General features: G+C 41.0%; 1 protein-coding gene across 1 annotated transcript in view; it reads left to right on the forward strand.

Moving 5' to 3' along the window:
- Positions 1-18,960, forward strand: part of EXOC6B (exocyst complex component 6B) — a 595,194-nt gene that overhangs the window by 573,955 nt on the left and 2,279 nt on the right. Inside the window, exon 21 of the mRNA XM_012646509.1 lies at positions 14,835-14,947. Coding sequence (XP_012501963.1) covers positions 14,835-14,947 — 113 coding nt within the window. The remainder of the gene's footprint in view (positions 1-14,834; positions 14,948-18,960) is intronic.

Below are 18,960 nucleotides of genomic sequence, written 5' to 3' on the forward strand. Positions count from 1 at the left end.
ATATAGTACCTGTAAATTTTATTAGACTCCCCCTCACTCCCCATGTTTCCACTCAACAGTATCATCTCATTTTCTAGCTCTTGGTACTGACTTGCCTATTCTCCTCGTGTATGCCTTCCTGGTTCCTAGCTGCCCTACCGGGTCTATCTTGTTGCCTCTGGCTGGCACCTATGTATTACGAGATTATTTGTCTGATTTCAGATTGTCAACTTCAGTAGAGCCTCCCACTTGCTCTTTCAGCCTTTCCAAAGTTCTCATATCCCAGCTTCCATATGTTCAGACCCTGGATTCACCACCAAACACAGAACTCACGTTGAGAGGCAAGGAACCCAGTCTCTTTCTTCTCCAAGTCCAGACCAGAGTTTTGAACATAAGTTGCCCCTGGGACCAGAGATTGACTTCAGAACTCCCATGCCAAACTTAAATATTCCCAATACCTCCCTGACACTATGGCCATTTCACATCCTGGCTCAGCGCTGTGTGTCAGAGGTAACGCATTTCCAAAGGCCTGTTTTTTGACTCCTGGCTAATTCTTACAAACGGCAAGAGATCTTGCCGAAAGTCAGAGCTAAGCTAAACCATTAGCTGCCTTCCTCATGTGGATGGGCCCTGGGCCTTGCTACTTTTATGGACAAAGCCTTGCCAACTATAGAAACAATGAGCCTCTTTAGCACCCCTGTCACTGCCATAGGGTAACCGGAGACAGAACAACTCCTTTCCAAAGGTGGCTTTGCTGGCCAGCACCTAGCACCTCGGTCTGGGCTTCCTGACCGCTTTTTACAATCCTTTTGGATCAAATAGAGCACTCCCTGGCCTTTTCTGGTTATAGAGGTCTCATTGTTTCATGGTCAGCATAGGCCTATTGCAGGCATATCTTGGCTTTGAAATCCTAGAGGGTTTAGCAAACTTTACTTCAGTGGAATATCCATTTTTTTTCTACTTTAAACATAAAGCAGTGAATCATAGAAATAAATGTTCTTAGGTCATCTGGTCAGTCTCCTGGGTACAGCTACAGGGTGTTTCCTTTAGAACACGGTCTAGTCTTTTTGTCCGTCTCTGTTTAAATGTCCCAGATGTTGGGGCTTCCTCATCTCTCATAGCAGCTCAAAGAACAAAATGAACTGTGTTTTCTTGCAGCCTTCTTTCCCCAGCTTGCTGCCATCAGCAGTTGCCCCATTCCATGTAGCAAGCCCAAGGGAAAGCGTCTCTCTCTCTCTCTCTCTCTCTCTAGCGATACTTCAGCGATACCCTTCAAGATAAGCCAGGAGCAAGTGCAGAACAGGTTTGTCTTTTACCTGTGAACTTTCAGATGATCTGGAAATGGGACCAGATTGAGTTTGGGGCCTTTACAGTCTTCTGGAGCTTTAATTTCTCTCACATGGCCAAGTGTCTTTCCCCTTCTTTCTGGGACACCTATGCAATGTTTTCTCTTTTGTTCAGAGCTGTGAAAAGGAACTGTTTGTTTGACTGTGGGTTTCCCTTTTTTTAACTCCCCCCACCCCAAACCCATTGCTCTCTTCCTCTCTCAAAGAAGAAAGAGGAAAGCAAGCCACAATAATACTTCTGTAAATTTATGGCCACTCAGTAATGTTTAATCACAGCTACGTGACTGGGGGCTTCAGAGCAGGCGTACAAGTTCAGCGCAAGGTGAATCTTGTCTGAGATAATCTGAAAGTTCATTCAGAGGTGAGGGCAGCAGCCTTTTGCAGACGGGTGAGGTTAACAGGAGGTCACCTGCTTTTTTTTTTCTTCTGGTCTTCTCCCCTTTAATGTGTAAACAAAGGGAAAATGTAACTTCCAATGAACTTGGCATATGTTGTGCTCACGCTAATCTTGGCCTGGCCAACTGTAAACAGTCCAATATCCTGTGTCTCAGCCTTTCCACCCATTCTCCACCTTTTGGAGAGCATGAAGAAATACCAACAGAGAGCAAAGGCCTTGTGGAGCTAGACCTCGTACCCCAGAGAACGCCAAGGAGCTGGGGGGGCGACAGTAGGGGAGACCTCAGACAGAGGTGTTTGCTGTGATACATTCAGGGCCTTGCCAGGACAACAGCCTCCTACAATGCTTTCTCATAATCATCAGTCAGCACACACTTTTTGAGCTACTTTTCTGCCCCACCACATGGTAACAAACACTAAGAAGACAAAGATGGACAAGCCCTTAAGGTGTTTATAGGCTGAAAGGTGAGAGTATCTGTGATCTGGGCTTAGACATAGGAGGCTGAAGGACAGGGACTTTGCTGGTATCCAGAGAAAGCTGAAGATAGGGCTGGCATAGAACCCCGTTAGAAGTTCCCCTCCATTGTAGGGCTATGCCATAGCTTCCAGCCAATTTTCTGACCAGCTCCTATGTAGAATGACTTGAATTTGCCTCGATACTACTCCTCATTATAACTCTGAAGATTTCTTAAACCCCTCACCCTCTGTCCTCAGCTCAGTGTTGTAAAACGTTTGTGAGATCCATAAAGGAGACAAGAGGTGGGAAAGTATTGGGAAAATTTAGTGCTAAAGGCAATGTTTTCAAGTCAGGAATGTTGCTGGTCACCAGATGGAAAGGACCAGTCAAGGAAACTGGCTAAAACAGGATGATGATTATTTTCCAGTGTCATCTTGGTATCTACTTTTGAGTGATTTTCTTGTAAAAGGATAGATTTTTTTTTCTCCCACAGCTTGCTCGTGGTATTTAAACTATGGATGGTCCCCTCTAAAAAATCACTGCTTATGATCTGGCCCTTGGAAGGTCCTTGAAGGAACTCTGCTCCCAGGGAACAAGCCCCAGGGACAAATGCTAATCTGGAGAACGTCCATCTGGCCCTGGCTCACAGAGAATATAGACATAATGGCTCTGGGGTCAGGAGAAAGGAGTTGTAACTGGAAGGTGAGCCAGGGGTTCCGGTCTATATTACATTGAAGCAACTTTGGAACAACTCTGGTTGCCTTAAAGTTCACAAAGGGCAGTGTTTAGTTTGTTGCCTTTAAAAAATCTCTTTGAATAATAATGATACCCTGTGGTAATAGTGTTATTAACTATTACAATGTGAAGTGCTTTCACTTACTATATCTCCTTTCATATCCTTATTCAATAAATTAGAGCAGGTTTTAGCAAATTTACCTGATTGAGAAACTGAGTCAGAAACCTATGCTTAGTTTGAGACCTCACAACAGACCATACTATAGACTAGACACAAAGATCTAATGTTGGATAAAGGGTTCCATACCAACAGACACTAAAGACGTTATTGCTCTAGCTATACAAAAAATTAGAAGATTAAGCTTGTCTACGCAGACTTTCCATCCTAGGATCTTAGAGAATGATACCAAGCTCTTCCACAACAAGGTTTCTTTCTTCTAATTTCTTCTTCCCACCCAACTTAAACACTAGCTAATGGGGGACATATAGATGCTTCTTGGAGAATTTCAGAACGATCTATTCAAGTTCAAGGAAAATGTAAACTTGGTATTGAGGGTAATAGTTAATACCTTTGAAAATCCTATAGAGACTTACTGATCCATTCCCAGAGGCTCAGAAATGGGGATGTAACTTCCTAACATTACAATTTGGGGAAGAAATTTTTTTTGTTTATCTCAATTCTGGTCAGGATAGGCTTGGTGACCACAGCGTTACTGAGCTTCTTTCTTTATTCCTCTGTATATTCTGTTTCAAGAAGAGATGAATTTCCTTGCAGTTATCTTGTTAAGAGTCTTAGCCTGGACTAGTCATCTGAGTTTTCTCTGTGCCACTGGCTGTGGGATCAAATTCAGGGAGTATTTAGTTGGCCCACTAAGTGGCCACATACACATTTCCTACATACGGTGATAAAGACTGATAATCCCTCCTTACCATACTCATTTAGCGTGCTACCCGCTCCCTGGGTACAAGCAAGCTCCCCAGTCCCCTAATAGCCATAAATACAATTGTACAAACTCCCATCATGAATGAGTTGATAAATACCTTATAGTATAGATTAATATAAGTATACTTATACAGTAGAAAACACTATTTGGCAATTAAAATGAATGAACTAGATTTAGATGGATCAATATGGATAGATCTTGAAAACATAAATTGCAGTTATTTTAAAAATAAGAAATACAATGCACACTACCTGAAGGATGGTCATATTTGAAACACGGACTTCGGTGTGGGGGGGAACCAAGGGCAACACACGTAACCTAAACATATGTACACCCATAATATGCTGAAATAAAAAAATAAAAAAATTAAAAAAAAAGAACTGAAAAAAAAATAAAAATAAAAATAAGAAATTATATTATGATCTTTGCATTAGTAAAAATGCAATGTGGTAAAGTAGGGAAAAATAAAATATTTTGGAATAACATTATCAGGAAATATATGGAAAATAACATAAATGGAAATAATTAATATTTTCCTAAGAGGGAAGACTGAGACTATAAAGTAGTTAATTCTACCCAAAGCAATCTATGCAATTAATGTATTCTTGATCAAAATGCTATTAGGATTTATGTGGTTTTTTTTTTTAAGATGACAAAATTATCTTTAAGATTAAATTTAAAAACTGTTGAAAAGAAAGACTGATGAAGAATTAATATGCTTACCAAGTATTAAAACATGGTATAAAGTCATAATAACAAGTTAGTGTGATACTGGCAGAGGAATGAATAAATAAATCAATAAAACAAAAAAAAGATTGAATGAAAAAAGCAAATTGCAAATGTTATGTACAATGTTATTTTATATATACATATAAGCTAAAACACAAAACATTACCATATATTACTTATCTATTAAAAGCATAAAAACATGTACGTAGTAGGTATATAACAAAATCATGATAGCAGCCTTCTTCAGGAAAGTGAAGAGACAGAGGAAGGGAGGGGATTTTAGTTTTATTTGTAACATTTTCTTTCTTTAAACAAAGGGAAGATCCAAAGTAAATTAGACAGATCATAAACATTTGTACAAAAGGGTAAGGTAGTTCTTATATTCTTTTTAACTTTTTAATTTAAAAACAAAACAAAAATCACTTTAGTCCTCCTTCACCTCTTGAGGTATTTGAGCTGTATACTGTTCTCAAAGATTTTGGTTCTCCACCAGCTGATTAAATTGCATTATGTGGTAGGAGGAAAAGTGGACTATAAGTCAACAGCTTGTGTTCTAATGGCAGGCCCTTTCATGGTAGCTTTGCCATAATGAATCTTTCTGGACTCACTTTCTTCCTCTGCAGTGTGAGGGACTAGTGCTGCTCTCTGCAGTTCCTCACAGTCTACCATTTTAGCAGCCTCATTCCTTCTAAGTGATAAGAACTGCTCTCTATCCCATAGCTGTTCACTTCCTAGTAAGGAGTTCATTAGATTTAGAGTCTTAGAGCTGGAAGAGACATTAGATGTCTGGTAATCAGTAAAAGCAAGTTTTAGAGGAGTCCTAAGTCACAGGACTACCAGTGACAGATCTGAGGCTACAATGCTGGTTTTCTGTCTTCCATTTTGGGAGTCTACCAACCTGTCAAAAGCCAAAGGAATATCTAAAGCTGGCAAAGGAAAGTAGAATGACTAAAAGTATGTTTGCTAACCAAGAGACAGATAATGTGGAACAAACTGAAAAGGTTTGGGTCTCAGGATGTCCTGAAAATGACAGACAAAATTCAATCAAGCAAAAATCATTCCATTTAGGATTCCTAATCCTTCAGATGAGAATGCTGAGAAGTAATATTGTGACAGTTTCTGGCATGAGGACAGTTTTGAAAAGGAGATTGTGATAGAAAAAGAAGGATGTTCATGGTGATGGGAAGTGGGGGGTAGAGAAGAGGCTATTTGTCCTAAGGTTTAGATAATTTCTAAGACTTTATTGTTTCTTAGAGCCTTAACTGCCTTTGGACATTGGAACCTGCTGTAGGGCTCTGGCCAGCATTACCCTCTGTGTGTTAAAATTCATAGTAAGCAAAGAAAAAGGAAAAAAATCAAGACACATCTCTTCACCTCCCCCAGCCTCCCAAACACACACACATTTCTGTATTAACAGACTTCAGCAAATTGTGCTACTTAGACTTGGCCAAGATTTTTAGCAAGCACTTATCTACAGGGCCTACTTGTATGCATTGCCTTTGAGCATCTTGGAACTGAGTGTGGCGTTGAGCAAAGGTGTAAGGTAACTTTACCCTCTAGTCAGGTGCCTAATAAAATCATCTTGAAAATCTAAATTGAATTTCCTATCTTGCCTGGTGGGTGGCTCAGTATTACCGCCTTGTTATTGTCAGAAATCACTGAGTCCCTGAGACTAAGCCAGCTCTAGGTGGGAATCTTCATTCTCCAGTCTGATATTCACACTTGTAGCGCCATTCTTTTTTCATGTGCTTCCCTTAGTGAATTCTGTTGCTTTGTAGAATCTCATTGAGTTTCTGCTCTGCTCTTTTTGGAGGTTCTTTCCAGCTTTAAAATTCTAGCTCATGAGTAAAAGGCTAGGAAAGTCATGAAATGATTTATCCAGTGCTTGTCACATTCTCATAATTGTCTCATACGAGGATTTAAATATGGTCCCCAGTTTGAACTTTCCTGACTCAGGTATCCCAGATTTGTAGTAATCTGATTTCAGTGTTGTTTCTTGTTGAATTGTGTAAGTACTGGACATAGTTTAAGCAAAAGACAGGTATGAAAGAACTCAGAAATGTATTGGTTCATCTGTTTTTTATTTGGAACGAGAACAGTTATGGGGAGCAGTGGAGACCTGAGCTCTTAACATCTTTTCTCTTTGAGAAGTAATGGGGCATTATAAAAGGGTGTAGCTTTGGAGTTAAAGAGACTTAAATTCAAATCCAAGGCCTGCAATTTACTAACTTTAATGAACTTGAGCATGTCACTAAACCTTTCTAATTCACATATATAAAAATGGGCCAATAATACTTATCTCACAAAATTGTGTAGAGCTGCAGTTCTCAACCCCCGGGCCATGGATGGGTAGTGGTCCGTGGCCTGTTAGTAACCAGGCCGCACAGCAGGAGGTGAGCAGTGGACAAGCCAGCGAAGCTTCATCTGTATTTACAGCTGCTCCCTATCACTTGCATCGCTGCATAAATTCCAACTCCTGTCAGATCAGCAGGGGGAATTAGATTCCCATAGAAGTGCAAAGCCTACTGTAAACTGTGCATGCCAGGGGTCTAGGTTGTGCACTCCTTAGAGAATTTAATGCCTGATGATCTGAGGTGGAGCTGAGGTGGTGATGCTAGTGATGGGGAGCAGGTGCAAATGCAGATTATCATTAGCAGAGAGATTTGACTGCACAATAAAAGTAATGTGCTTGAATCATCCCAAAATCACCCCCTTTCCCCCTCCCCTCCCCCAGTCCATGGATAAAATTGTCTTCCATGAAACTAGTCCCTGGCACCAAAAAAGTTGGGGACTACTGGTGTAGCAGATCAAATAAGATTATAATAAGATTATCTATGTAAAGCATATACCACTGAGCCAACACTTGGTTCTCAATAAATAACTTTCCTGAGCCTGAGCTCAGGCTTAGATGCTCTTCTTTTGAACTTTCTTTGTACACTGTTAGAGTACCTCTTAGAGTATTCATGTCATTCTGTATCTGTTTATTTACCAGACTGAGATCCTCACGACTGGAGATATTGTCTCATCATCTTTTCATGTGCAGTGCCTAGAAGAGTGCCTGGTACATTGTTGGTACTCAATTTATGTTTGTTAAAATAAGTCCTGCTTTGCAGAAGAAGCATTCGACAAAATCCAGCACCCTTTCATGATAAGAACACTTAACAAAATAGGCATAGATGGGACTTACCTAAAAATGATAAAAGCCATATATGACAAACTCACAGCCAACATCATACTGAATGGGGAAAAAATTGAAAGCATTCTCACTGAGAACTGGAACCAGACAAGGTTGCCCTCTATCCACCACTTCTATTCAACATAGTGCTAGAAGTCCTAGCTAGAGCAATCAGACAAGAGAAAGAAATCAAGGGCATCCAAATGGGATCAGAAGAAGTCAAACTATCACTCTTTGCTGATTAAATGATTGTATATCTAGAAAACCCCAAAGATGCTGCCATGAAACTACTGGAATTGATAAACAAATTCAGCAAAGTCTCAGGGTACAAAATCAGTACACACAAATCAGTAGCATTCCTATATGCCAATCACAGTCAAACTGAGAACAAAATCAAAGACTCAATACCCTTCACAATAGCAACAAAGAAAATAAAATACCTAGGAATATATTTAACTAAGGAGGTGAAAGACCTCTACAAGGAGAACTAAAAACTATCCATTCTCTGCCCAGTTAACAACTCACTGTGTGACCTAGACTAGTTTTCACCTTGACTCATTTGGATTTTTCTTTTCTTTCTTAGCTACTATTCCAAAAAAGAAAGACTGTTCAGAAGTTTGGCCTAGCCTTTGACAAGTACCTAACTGAAAGACAGAATCAATGAGAATTTTTAAAAATGAACAGCTATGGCATCTTGATGACTGTGAGCCAACAAGCCATCTCTGTCACTTGTCTACCTTGTGATTTTCAGCAAGTTGCTTATTCTTTCTATGTCTTGGTCCTCCCCACTCCACTCCCTCTCACAATGAAATCATAATTATATAATAATTTTAGTCCTATTAAACCATAGGAATGTTCTGAAGTAACAAAGAAGTATAGCAGAGGCAGCTTTAGAACTTTGCCAAAGCCCTAGTTAAAAGTCACATAGATAAATGTCATACAGGAGGCAAAAAAAAAAGTATTCTGTCATAGTAGCCTGTTTAGTATAACCTGATTCAAAATATGTTCCCTCGTCGTATCCTCTCCCACTTATATACATTTTTGTATAATAACCAGTAATCACATTCACAAGGATGGAAAAACATGCACCATGTGTACTCGCCATCAAATTGGTACTAACTAACCAAAACCAAGGTGTTCACATGGTAGTAATACTCATTGGGTGCCAGTCAGGGGGGTGGGGGAATAAACCCACAACTAATGGAAGAGGAATGCACTGTATGGGGCAGGGACACACTTGTAGCCCTGGCTTGGGCAGGACAAACGCATTACGTGTAACCAAAATGTTTGTACCCCCATAATATCCTGAATAAACAATAACAAAAATAAATAAATAAAAAACAATTTTAGTTAACCTATGTAGTTTATAAGGTATTACATCAACCATTCACTAGTTTAGTTCCCCTGTTCTGATAAATACTGTAAAGAAATAACTGTATGTTTGAGATCAAAGCATCATTAATGATGAATTGAGTTGCTTTTGATTGAATTAGCCATAATATTTATCAGTATGTTCTATGCTGCAAATAACTAACACTTTCCTGTTCCACCAGTTTAACAATTAAATGCTCCAAAATGTAATGTCTGGTCTGTCCCTTGAAAATGACTTCTCATATCTATTTTACAAAAACAGCATTTGTATGAATAAATCAAGAATATGATCATTAATGAGGAATGAGCTTCTAGGGAGTGAGTTATATAAAAAAAAAAAGTACAAAAGAGTAGCTATAGTATGCTACCCTTCAAGTGAGAAAGAGGAAGATGTAAGAAAATACACATGTATCTGCTCATTTGTGCAAAAGAAATAAAAGAACTATAAACCAGAAACTAGGCTGGTTACCTACAAGGCATGGATGGGAAAGATGTAGAAAGAAATGGGGAGAAGGGGAATGGGTTACTTGGGGTGAGGAGGAAACGATATTTCTCTGAGTATACTTTTTTGTACAGCTTTGACTCTCAGAGCTATAGTATTGTTTCACATACCCCAAAATTAATAATTAAAATCAGCCAGAATGAGGGAGAATCCAAAATGGAACAGAAGCAATGAAAAATGAACCTAATTGAATTACAAAATAATACAACCACCCTGAAAGGGGTGAAGAAGAAAAGAACTAACCTAAGTAACTTGAGAAACAAAAACAACTACATATTAACAATATACTCTAGTAAGTAAATTTGTTTATTACCAGGGTATGGGTTAGAAATTCTGAGACAACTGTATATTAGGGTTAAACAAATAAGTTAAATACATCATAGATAATGACAACCAGGTTTCTCACTGCCAGAGGAAAAAGTGATAAATAAGGAAAGAGGGAAGAGGCTAGAATGAATCCTGTAGTGCTGGATTGGAATTAAAGACGTCAGTGTGAACTCATGATTTTAATATATATACACAAATAGATACAGAAATAAATATAGATATATGTGTGAGTTAGTCTACATATTTTCCTTAGCTCTGTCCACTGAGAGGGCCTGGATACAATAATACCCCAGTAGAAATGAGCATGGTAAGTGCTCAGATCTTGGTTTCTAAATGCCATTCTCCAATAAAAGGAACCAGGGCACCTTAGAGAAGTGATTGATTCCGGGACTGGGGCAGAGAAAGGTACAAAATGAGCTTGGAACATCTTGTAGGGCCAGAAAGTAAGGAAATGTTCAACAAACGATAGGGGCAAGTCGAAAATACACAGGAGAGCCAATGTAAATGAGTTCATTGCCAAATCTGGGACAGTTTGAACAGCAAAACAACAGGCATAGTATGAATGTAAGCCATTGAAAAAATGAGAACCCATAAGCCCATACCAGTAATAGATAAATATATTACTAGGGGAGAAGGGAGAGCACTTGCTTACAGTAGAATGAGTAACAATTGATAAATGTGGAGGGAAGGATGGTTTTGGAATGTCATCAGTTTGCAATCATCATAGTAAAGACTGGATTAGGCAAGAATCCTCACTGGATACTAAATATAAGATGAAATATTAATCAGGAGGAATATATTTGCATGGTCTTAAATCGTCTCCCAAATTGCTTACTAGTTGCAAAGGGAAGCATAATAACAAGACAGTGGGGAAATCAAACAACATCTTGACCAAGTGATCAAAATTAATGTCACCAGTGAGAAACAAATGAACATTGTATGCCTGAGATGATACCCTGAGGACACAGCATCACTTATATATGATAGTATTCTGGTCAGGAATATATGGCTTGAATCTTATAAATAAGAAAGATCAAACAAAACCAAACTCAGGGAAAAAAGAAGTCAGGAGAACTATATTCTTTAAAAATGTCACTATCATATGAGAAAAAGAAAGGCTGTGGAAATATTAAAGATTAAAGGAGACTAAAGAGACATCACAACAAAATATAATACCTGATCTGAAACTATATCATGTAGTGGAACAAAAAAAAAAAAAAAAAGGCTATAGAGGACATTATTGGGTCAATTTACAAAATTAGAGTATGAATATTATCAATATTGAATTAACTAAAGTAGAAAATTATTGTGATTATGTAAGAAAATGTCCTAATTCTTAGGACACTGGAGAATTTGGGGATAAAGTGCCATGATATTACTCTCAAGAGACTCAGAAAAGAAATAAAGTGTGTGCGCATGTGTATGTAAAGAGAAAGAGAGAATGCAAATGATGGAGCGTATGGGGTAGAGTACTCATATTAATAATGGATGGAACTAGGTGGAAAGTATATGGTATTCTTTATACTATGTTTATTCTTTCAACTTTCTGATAAGTTTGAAATTATTTCCAAATGAAAGGTTAAAAACAATTATTAGGGATCATTAACGATGATTGAGTGTTCTACTCCTTGGGAGAGAATTTATTGTGATATAACAAGGTTGTTGTATATGGAGAACCAGGCTAGGAGGGCCTGATTGATTTTTTTTTTTTTTTTTTTTGAGACAGAGTCTCACTCTTTTGCCTGGGCTAGAGTAAGTGCCGTGGCATCAGCCTAGCTCACAGCAACCTCACACTCCTGGGCTCAAGCGATCCTTCTGCCTCAGCCTCCTGAGTAGCTGGACTACAGGCATGTGCCACCATGCCCGGCTAATTTTTTCTATATATTTTTAGTTGTCCAATTAATTTCTTTCTATTTTTAGTAGAGACGGGGTCTCGCTCTTGCTCAGGCTGGTCTCGAATTCCTGAGCTCAAACAATCCGCCCGCCTTGGCCTCCCAGAGTGCTAGGATTACAGACGTGAGGCACCGCGCCCGGCCTAGATTTTTGAAAGCCATAGTCTGGAAATCGAAGTACTGTATGGATAAAACCTATTGGTTTTCTTGGCCTCTTATTCTAACACTGTTCTGTGGAATCCTGTAGAACTGTGTCTCTAGGCAGCTAACTTAGCTAAGTACCCTCAGACTCTACTCTATGTTCATCTCTCTCAGAGGAGGCCATAGAGCTACATTTAGGCTACTCTAAAAGACTGAAAGTGACACGAACCCAGAGTGTAATCTATAGGCTCATAGTGGTTGAACTTAAGAGAGTTATATAGTTTCTATGCTTAGAATGAAATAAATTAGGTAGCTTGTGATTCCAGAGCTTTTAGGCTCAGCACTGGCATTGAGACACTTTGGCAAGAAGATAAAAAAGGAAACCCTTAGAACTAAGCCATGAACTTCCTTCTACTGTTTATTAGTGATTTACCCAGGTGTCATTAACTAGAAAGACATGGCATTCTGAGCAATAAATCAGAAAACACTGATACTATTAATTCCATCACAGAATTTAGGCATTTTATAAAAAGATAAGATAGTTTTATTACATGTATGTATATGTCCATATCTGAAAAGTAGTATCTAAAATAGCTTTAAGAAATCCAGGTTTTCCAGTTTTTCCAATTAGACTTTTTGGTACTCGTTCACTTTTCCTTTATTAGCTCCCCAGTAGGCAAACAGTAAAAGGCTCCGCAAGGTTTTTTTTTTTAATTTGTGAAAAAAAATTTTAATTGAGAAAATGCTATCCTTTTTCACAGTTTTTTTCCCTGATATTCGAAGAAAAAGCATAACCAAACCTGTAAAGCACAATACTGGAAGAATTCTAGAAACAATGGGCATTCAGAGTGATGATCCCTGGGAGCAAGTAAAGAGGAGCTATCTTGAGTGTTCTTTGGACACAATAGGATAGAAATATCAAAGTTAGAGTAGAAAGTCAGGGAAAATTCTCTTCTAAAGGAGAACTCTGTGATGCCCTGGGTCAGCAGAAGCAAGTGGTGGAAGCCTTTTTACTTGCCAACGAAAATAGGCATGACCTAAAGACTGAGAAGGCCCTTTGGGACCATGCTGGCCCAGACCAACCGGCATGTCAGTCTCTCTCCCTCCCTCTGTCTCTCATCTTTAACATCCCTTTCTTGGCTGAGGGTGTAGGGGCTTTTCTCAGTTTTAGGTATGGGACTTCAGCCAGTTCCCATCCTGCTTGAGGAAGTTCATAACAGCTATTCTAAGAGAATGGATGGAAGTGGAGACTTGGCCAAGCAGGGCAAGGCCTGCACTGCCTATTTGCCTAGCTGCACAGTGAAGACAGACGTGGGAGGAAGGTGTTCCTGGAGCCCAGGCTCTGGCAATGGATGTGACTGCTCTTAGTCTCTCAGCCTTTGTTCTTCACAGAGAGACAGCCATCTACTTGTCTTCACCAGCAGTTATTGCTTGGAAAGGGAGAAATAGGGAAGGTCTTAAGTAAAAAAGTAGGCCAGGCGCAGTGGCTCACGCCTGTAATCCTAGCACTCTGGGAGGCCGAGGCGGGTGGATCGCTCAAGGTCAGGAGTTCGAGACCAGCCTGAGCAAGAGCAAGACCCTGTCTCTACTAAAAATTATCTGGACAACTAAAAATATATATATAAAAAATTAGCCGGGCATGGTGGCACATGCCTGTAGTCCCAGCTACTTGGGAGGCTGAGGCAGAAGGATTGCTTGAGCCTAGGAGTTTGAGGTTGCTGTGAGCTAGGCTGACACCACGGCACTCTAGCCCGGGCAACAGAGCAAGACTCTGTCTCAAAAAAAAAAAAAAAAAAAAAAGTACATATAGGAGGGCCCCCTTTCTATGCAGTGATGTGAGTCTGGGACTGTATTCCCTTTAGAAGCTTATAGAAGGGAGCTAACCACCTCACCTTTGAAAGGCAGTGATTTTGTTTATTTATTTGTTTTACTTTATAATTTATGAATATTTGTTAGAGTGGTGCCTGAGGCTAAAACTGGAAGGGAAGGAAAGCCTTTGACAAAAATGATTTAGTTTCTCCAAGATGAAATCTCCCCTCATGTCAGAACAGCTTACACTCAAAAAACTCTCTTTCTTACACATCCAATTCTTGGCACTTCTCTTTAGCATTCATACCCCCAGTTCCAGACTCTGTATCCTCAATCATGGACTAAACCTGTTTTTCAGCCCTGATCTACCATGGCCCTGGTTTCTATCTGTTCAGCCTGTGTCCGCATAGGTGTAACACATGCTACTTCTTATGAATGCTTCATGACCCATTTATGCCTCGGTTCAATGTTTCTGTGTGTCCTATTTGTATGTAGGCATGTATGTGTGTATGTCTGTATTAACTGAGTCACCCGGGCAAAGTCAGTGCAGCAGCTCACAAAACTGGAGCTTTTAACCTCAAAGTTCAAATAGTTACATATGTGGCACTGGACTATATCTACCTTTATTTATTCGTCATTGAATATTGAGCTCCTAGAATGGTGCTTGCCATGTGGAAGGCGTTTAATAAGTATTTATTAAATGGATAAGTGAGTTATTATTTTGATAATCTTGTGTTTTGATTCAGTCCAGTGTTAGTTTCTTTACAGGGCTGCCTCTGAGAGCTAATTGCTGGCATGCAATCTTAGCAACATCACTATGCTGCTTGTGGCAGAGACGATTTTGCCTTCTAATGTTTACTCATTTATTTTCTTAGTTGAATTACAGTCTGTAGCCATTCTTTCTCTTATTACGTTTTATTTTTATTTATCAAACATATTAGCTGGTAGTGCAGGATGGTGAGGTTTCTGTAATCTTGGTTTGTCTTATCTTTCTGATTAATCCCCGTGGTGGTGCTTTGAATATTTTACAGCTTTTGGATCTTTTCATCCAGTGGGATTGGTCGACCTACCTTGCTGACTATGGTCAGCCCAACTGCAAGTACCTCCGGGTAAACCCAAAGACAGCTCTGACTCTGCTTGAGAAGTGAGTACCCAGCCCCAGTGGTCTGTGTTGGAAGGTGGGGAGATGGAGATTGGGGATTGGTATGGAAGGTAATTTTGCCACTGCCAATACCTTGAAAGACAGCCTTGTTCTTGAAGTTGCCTTAGGTGCTATCAGCTGTCTCAATGATTGGACTTGGCAGGCCAGGCTTCCTCTTATAGCATCTTAATTCCTGAGCCCCTAACGAGCTAGGCCAAGAACAGGTCAGAAGCGAACTCTGACATTATCTTGTAGCTTAATGGGGCAAAGTGTCTTTAACGAGAGATGGCCAGAGAAGAAAGAAAGATGGCCTAGTTTGGGTGTAGGCCAGCCTGGTAAACAGAGTGAGGCTGGCCCCAGTCATCTGGGATATGATGATGAACAGCCTCCCAGAACAGGTGGCTTCTCTGGTTCCTAGCAGGGAAGCTCTGGGAATTATTGAAACCTTCACCTGCCCGAAACTCCTGTCCCTGCCAGATTGAGCTTTATTGTGCTAACTACCCCAATAAAGCTGTATTGGAGAAGGTGTCTGATTCTTGCCTTAAGTAGTCACTAGCCAGCAAAGGTTGCCTTGCCATAGAGCTGTAGCATCTATAAAGCAGAGGTGCTACCACTGAAATTGGATTAGCCAGCTCTAGAACATCTCAGGGCTAACCAATATGACACCTGTAAGCTGGGAACTGCCATGCGTTGCAGCCTGGCTAAGGCTTTTGCTAATCTAGTTTAGAGCTGGCAGAGAATAAGACCCATGTAAAAGGGTAGCTTTCTCTTGCAATCAGTAAAACTAGTTAACCCCCAGCTGCTTAGAAGAGTGCCCTACATCTGGGCAGTATAGAAAGTCTACACGTATGGCCAGTCAAGCATGTCTTAACTCCTATGAAGGCAATGTCCAAAGTCTAGGAGGTCAGAGTGGTGCCTTAAGCAGAAAGAGGCCAGGGTATATCCCTCTTACTACATAATATGGTAGTGGGAGAAAAGATGAAGAGATGGAGGGTAGGCAAGAACAGGATGCAGGGGTATGTGTTTGGAGTCAAGAGATTATAAAAAGTGCAGTTTTCTCCTGACCATTTCAGGGATTGATGTTTCCATTTTAACTTTGTTTCCCATGGTTCTCTCCCACTGACCTTCCTTCTTAGGATATCTAGAGAGTAAGTATGTTATTCACTTGGGCCTTTTCCATCACTTTGAGGCAAGTCCTTCTGGTTTCCTCATTGACACTAATGACGACACTAAAATTCCTAGCCTGTGAGTTGTCTCCACCCTGACATACTAATCTACTAAACCAGCCTGGTGCCAACTGGCTGGCTGCCTTCTCTATCCTTGGTCCTTAGAGTGACCCTTGGCTTACCAATTCCTCTGGGGCTGGGAGTGGTGGCGGGGATTTTCCCCCATCAATACCAGGTAAAAGGTTGTTCCCGCTCAACTTCTGGCACACTCTTGCTAGTACAGGGCCTGAAATTCAGCCCTGATGAAAGGGAGCTACTCAGCAGTCTCCCCTACCTCCTGGTGGTGAGGCCCATGGCTTTAAGATCTGGAACCCATATCTCCCATAGAAGACTCTTTATTAGAGGCAAGGTCTAATCCCAGAGTTCTCAGTGCCCAGCTGAAAGGGAGGAACATTTTGACCTCTGAGTGGGTGCTTAAATGATCATGTGTATTATGTGTCCAAATGAGCTCTGGGATTCCCTTCAGTCAGTTACTTCTCCCAGCAGTCCTTGACTCCTCTGTTCCTGAGAATCTCTAGATCCAGGAAGTACTGGTTCATCCACTTCCTGTAGATCAACAATAGGCTAAAATAATCAGCTTCTCTCTACCATTTTGGAGGCCTAGCCAGTAACAAAGGTATGTGCATACCCCTAGCAATCAGAAGAGTTTAAAAGTCTCTTCCAAGCACAGTAGGGCAAAGGCCACCCAGATCACTAAAATGCACATCTCCCAGCCTCATAGGAATCAATCCCTTTACCTGTCCCATTCCTGCTTTTCTCACAGCCAGCTGTACTGCCAGAGCTTAACAGTCTCTCCCTTTTCAACTTGGCCTTTCTTAGCAGAGTGAGACGTAGAAACCTGCTGAAGACATTCAGGAAAAATAAGAGGCCCCTGTGTCATTGTGGGGTGGCCATAGCTGAAGTAGAACAGGATCTTGGGCTTAACAGAATGGGATAAGAGGTGGGAGGACTCTCTTGGCTTTGGAGCACTCCTAAATACAAACCAGCAAGCTACCATTAGCCCTTGGAGGACTTGAACTTATCTTTATAGTGCCTAATTCCAACCCCAGGCCTTAAAGGCCAAGAAATCCTAGCCTCTGGGGCCCAGAGACTACCCTCTTCTTCCCTTTCTCCTGGGTATTACAGAAGCCTCCCTGTGGGAGTTGAAAGCCAGCTGGCTGCCTTCCCTTAGCTGCTTTGAGGAGTCATGAAATTAATGATCACATAGGACATTAAACTGAATGTCCCAAAGAAAGTGATCTTCTTCATTTCTGCTTTTGTTTCTTTTTGTCTGTTTGTTTTGTATTATTGTTGTTTAGATCTATAGTATACCCAGCAGAAGAAAGGGAATCCTTCTCTGGGATATTTGAAACCAGGCCAGTTCCACAAACATAATTGTGCAACTACTGTGTAAGGGACCAAATACAGTAATTATCAGAGCATTGAGGACCCTTGTGCTTTCTTTTCAACAAGCCCAGTCACCTCTCCTTCTTCCTTCGCTACAAGCACAGGCCTCCACATGTGGGTGGTTGTACCTTATATTCAGTGTTAGCAGTTTGCTGGATGAGTAATCCAGCCTGAAGGCCCTTGAGCTTAGATCAGGGAGAGAAGCCCTAATTAGTTTGTGGCTGTCACTGTCAGCCAGAGCCATACAGCTGTGGTGCTCATCAGAACCTCCTTGCCACATATAATGCCCTTACAGAATTAGGCACACACACACACACACACACACACACACACACACACACCCCATGTATTTATATCATATATACAGATATAAATGCCCTTGTGGGATCTCTAGCCTTTTAACTCACTGGCCTCTAATCAGTTCCTCTGCAAAGGGGCACCCACAGAAAAAAAATAAAAGGTCCAGGTTTGGTGAAGGCCCCTGGGAAGTATACCTGGGGGTGATTTACACCCCAGTGCCCGGTACCTTCCCCTCCACTCTTCTAGGCTGTCTCCATGCAGCCCATGGAGCAGTGAAGTCAGAGCGCTGGCCCAGCTCCTGGGCCATGGTGGTGAAGACTGGCCCACCCCTATTCCAGGGAGATACTGGTCTGGGCACTGTTTTCAATTCTCTAACATTAGAACTAGCTGTGGGCTGTGGGTCTGCTGTGCAGAGGCCATGGACAGAGTTAATGGTCTCCAACAGATGCCAGGGGTTGTGGGCCCTCTGCAGGGAATAGCAGATTACTGGATTCTGTCACAATGGCTTAGTCAGACTTGGGGGTTCTGTGACAATCTCAGCCTAGTTTTTGTCTATGTTTTGTCTATGTCGACGTTTTTGTCTGTGCTTCCCAGTTAGGGCTCTCCATCTGACAGAACCACTGGCCAGAACTGCCCATGGTTTATGCTCTAGGAATATGCCATCTGTGCATGACTGTAAGGTCAAAGGTCTGAGGATATAGACAGCCATTGAGAACTCAGGGGCTTCTCTTGCATAAAGCCCTGGTTTATCAAGTGAGAGGATGGCCCAGCCTTTTGGCATCTGCTTTCCTCAACACCATACCCTCTTAGCACCTCACTGCCTATCAGCCCTTAACCTGAGACAAGACATCAGTCAAGCCCTTAGTTTGTTAGGGATGGGAGAGAGTAAGCAGATAGAGTGACGTTTAGAAATACACAGTGGCTTTCAGTCATTCATGGTCTCTCTCTTTTTTTTTTTTTTTTTTTTTTCCAGGGTTTTGTGAGGGTACAAACATTACAGCTACACTTTATGTCTTTGCCTCACCCAAATGCGGGTTAAAGGCATGCCCTTCCCTCCCTTTAGTGCTCCCCGTGTCCTTTAGTTGTAGATTTGCCCCCCCATCC

The sequence above is a fragment of the Propithecus coquereli genome, unplaced genomic scaffold, assembly GCF_000956105.1.
Source record: "Propithecus coquereli isolate 6110/MARCELLA unplaced genomic scaffold, Pcoq_1.0 Scaffold243, whole genome shotgun sequence".
NCBI classification, from domain to species: Eukaryota; Metazoa; Chordata; class Mammalia; order Primates; family Indriidae; genus Propithecus; species Propithecus coquereli.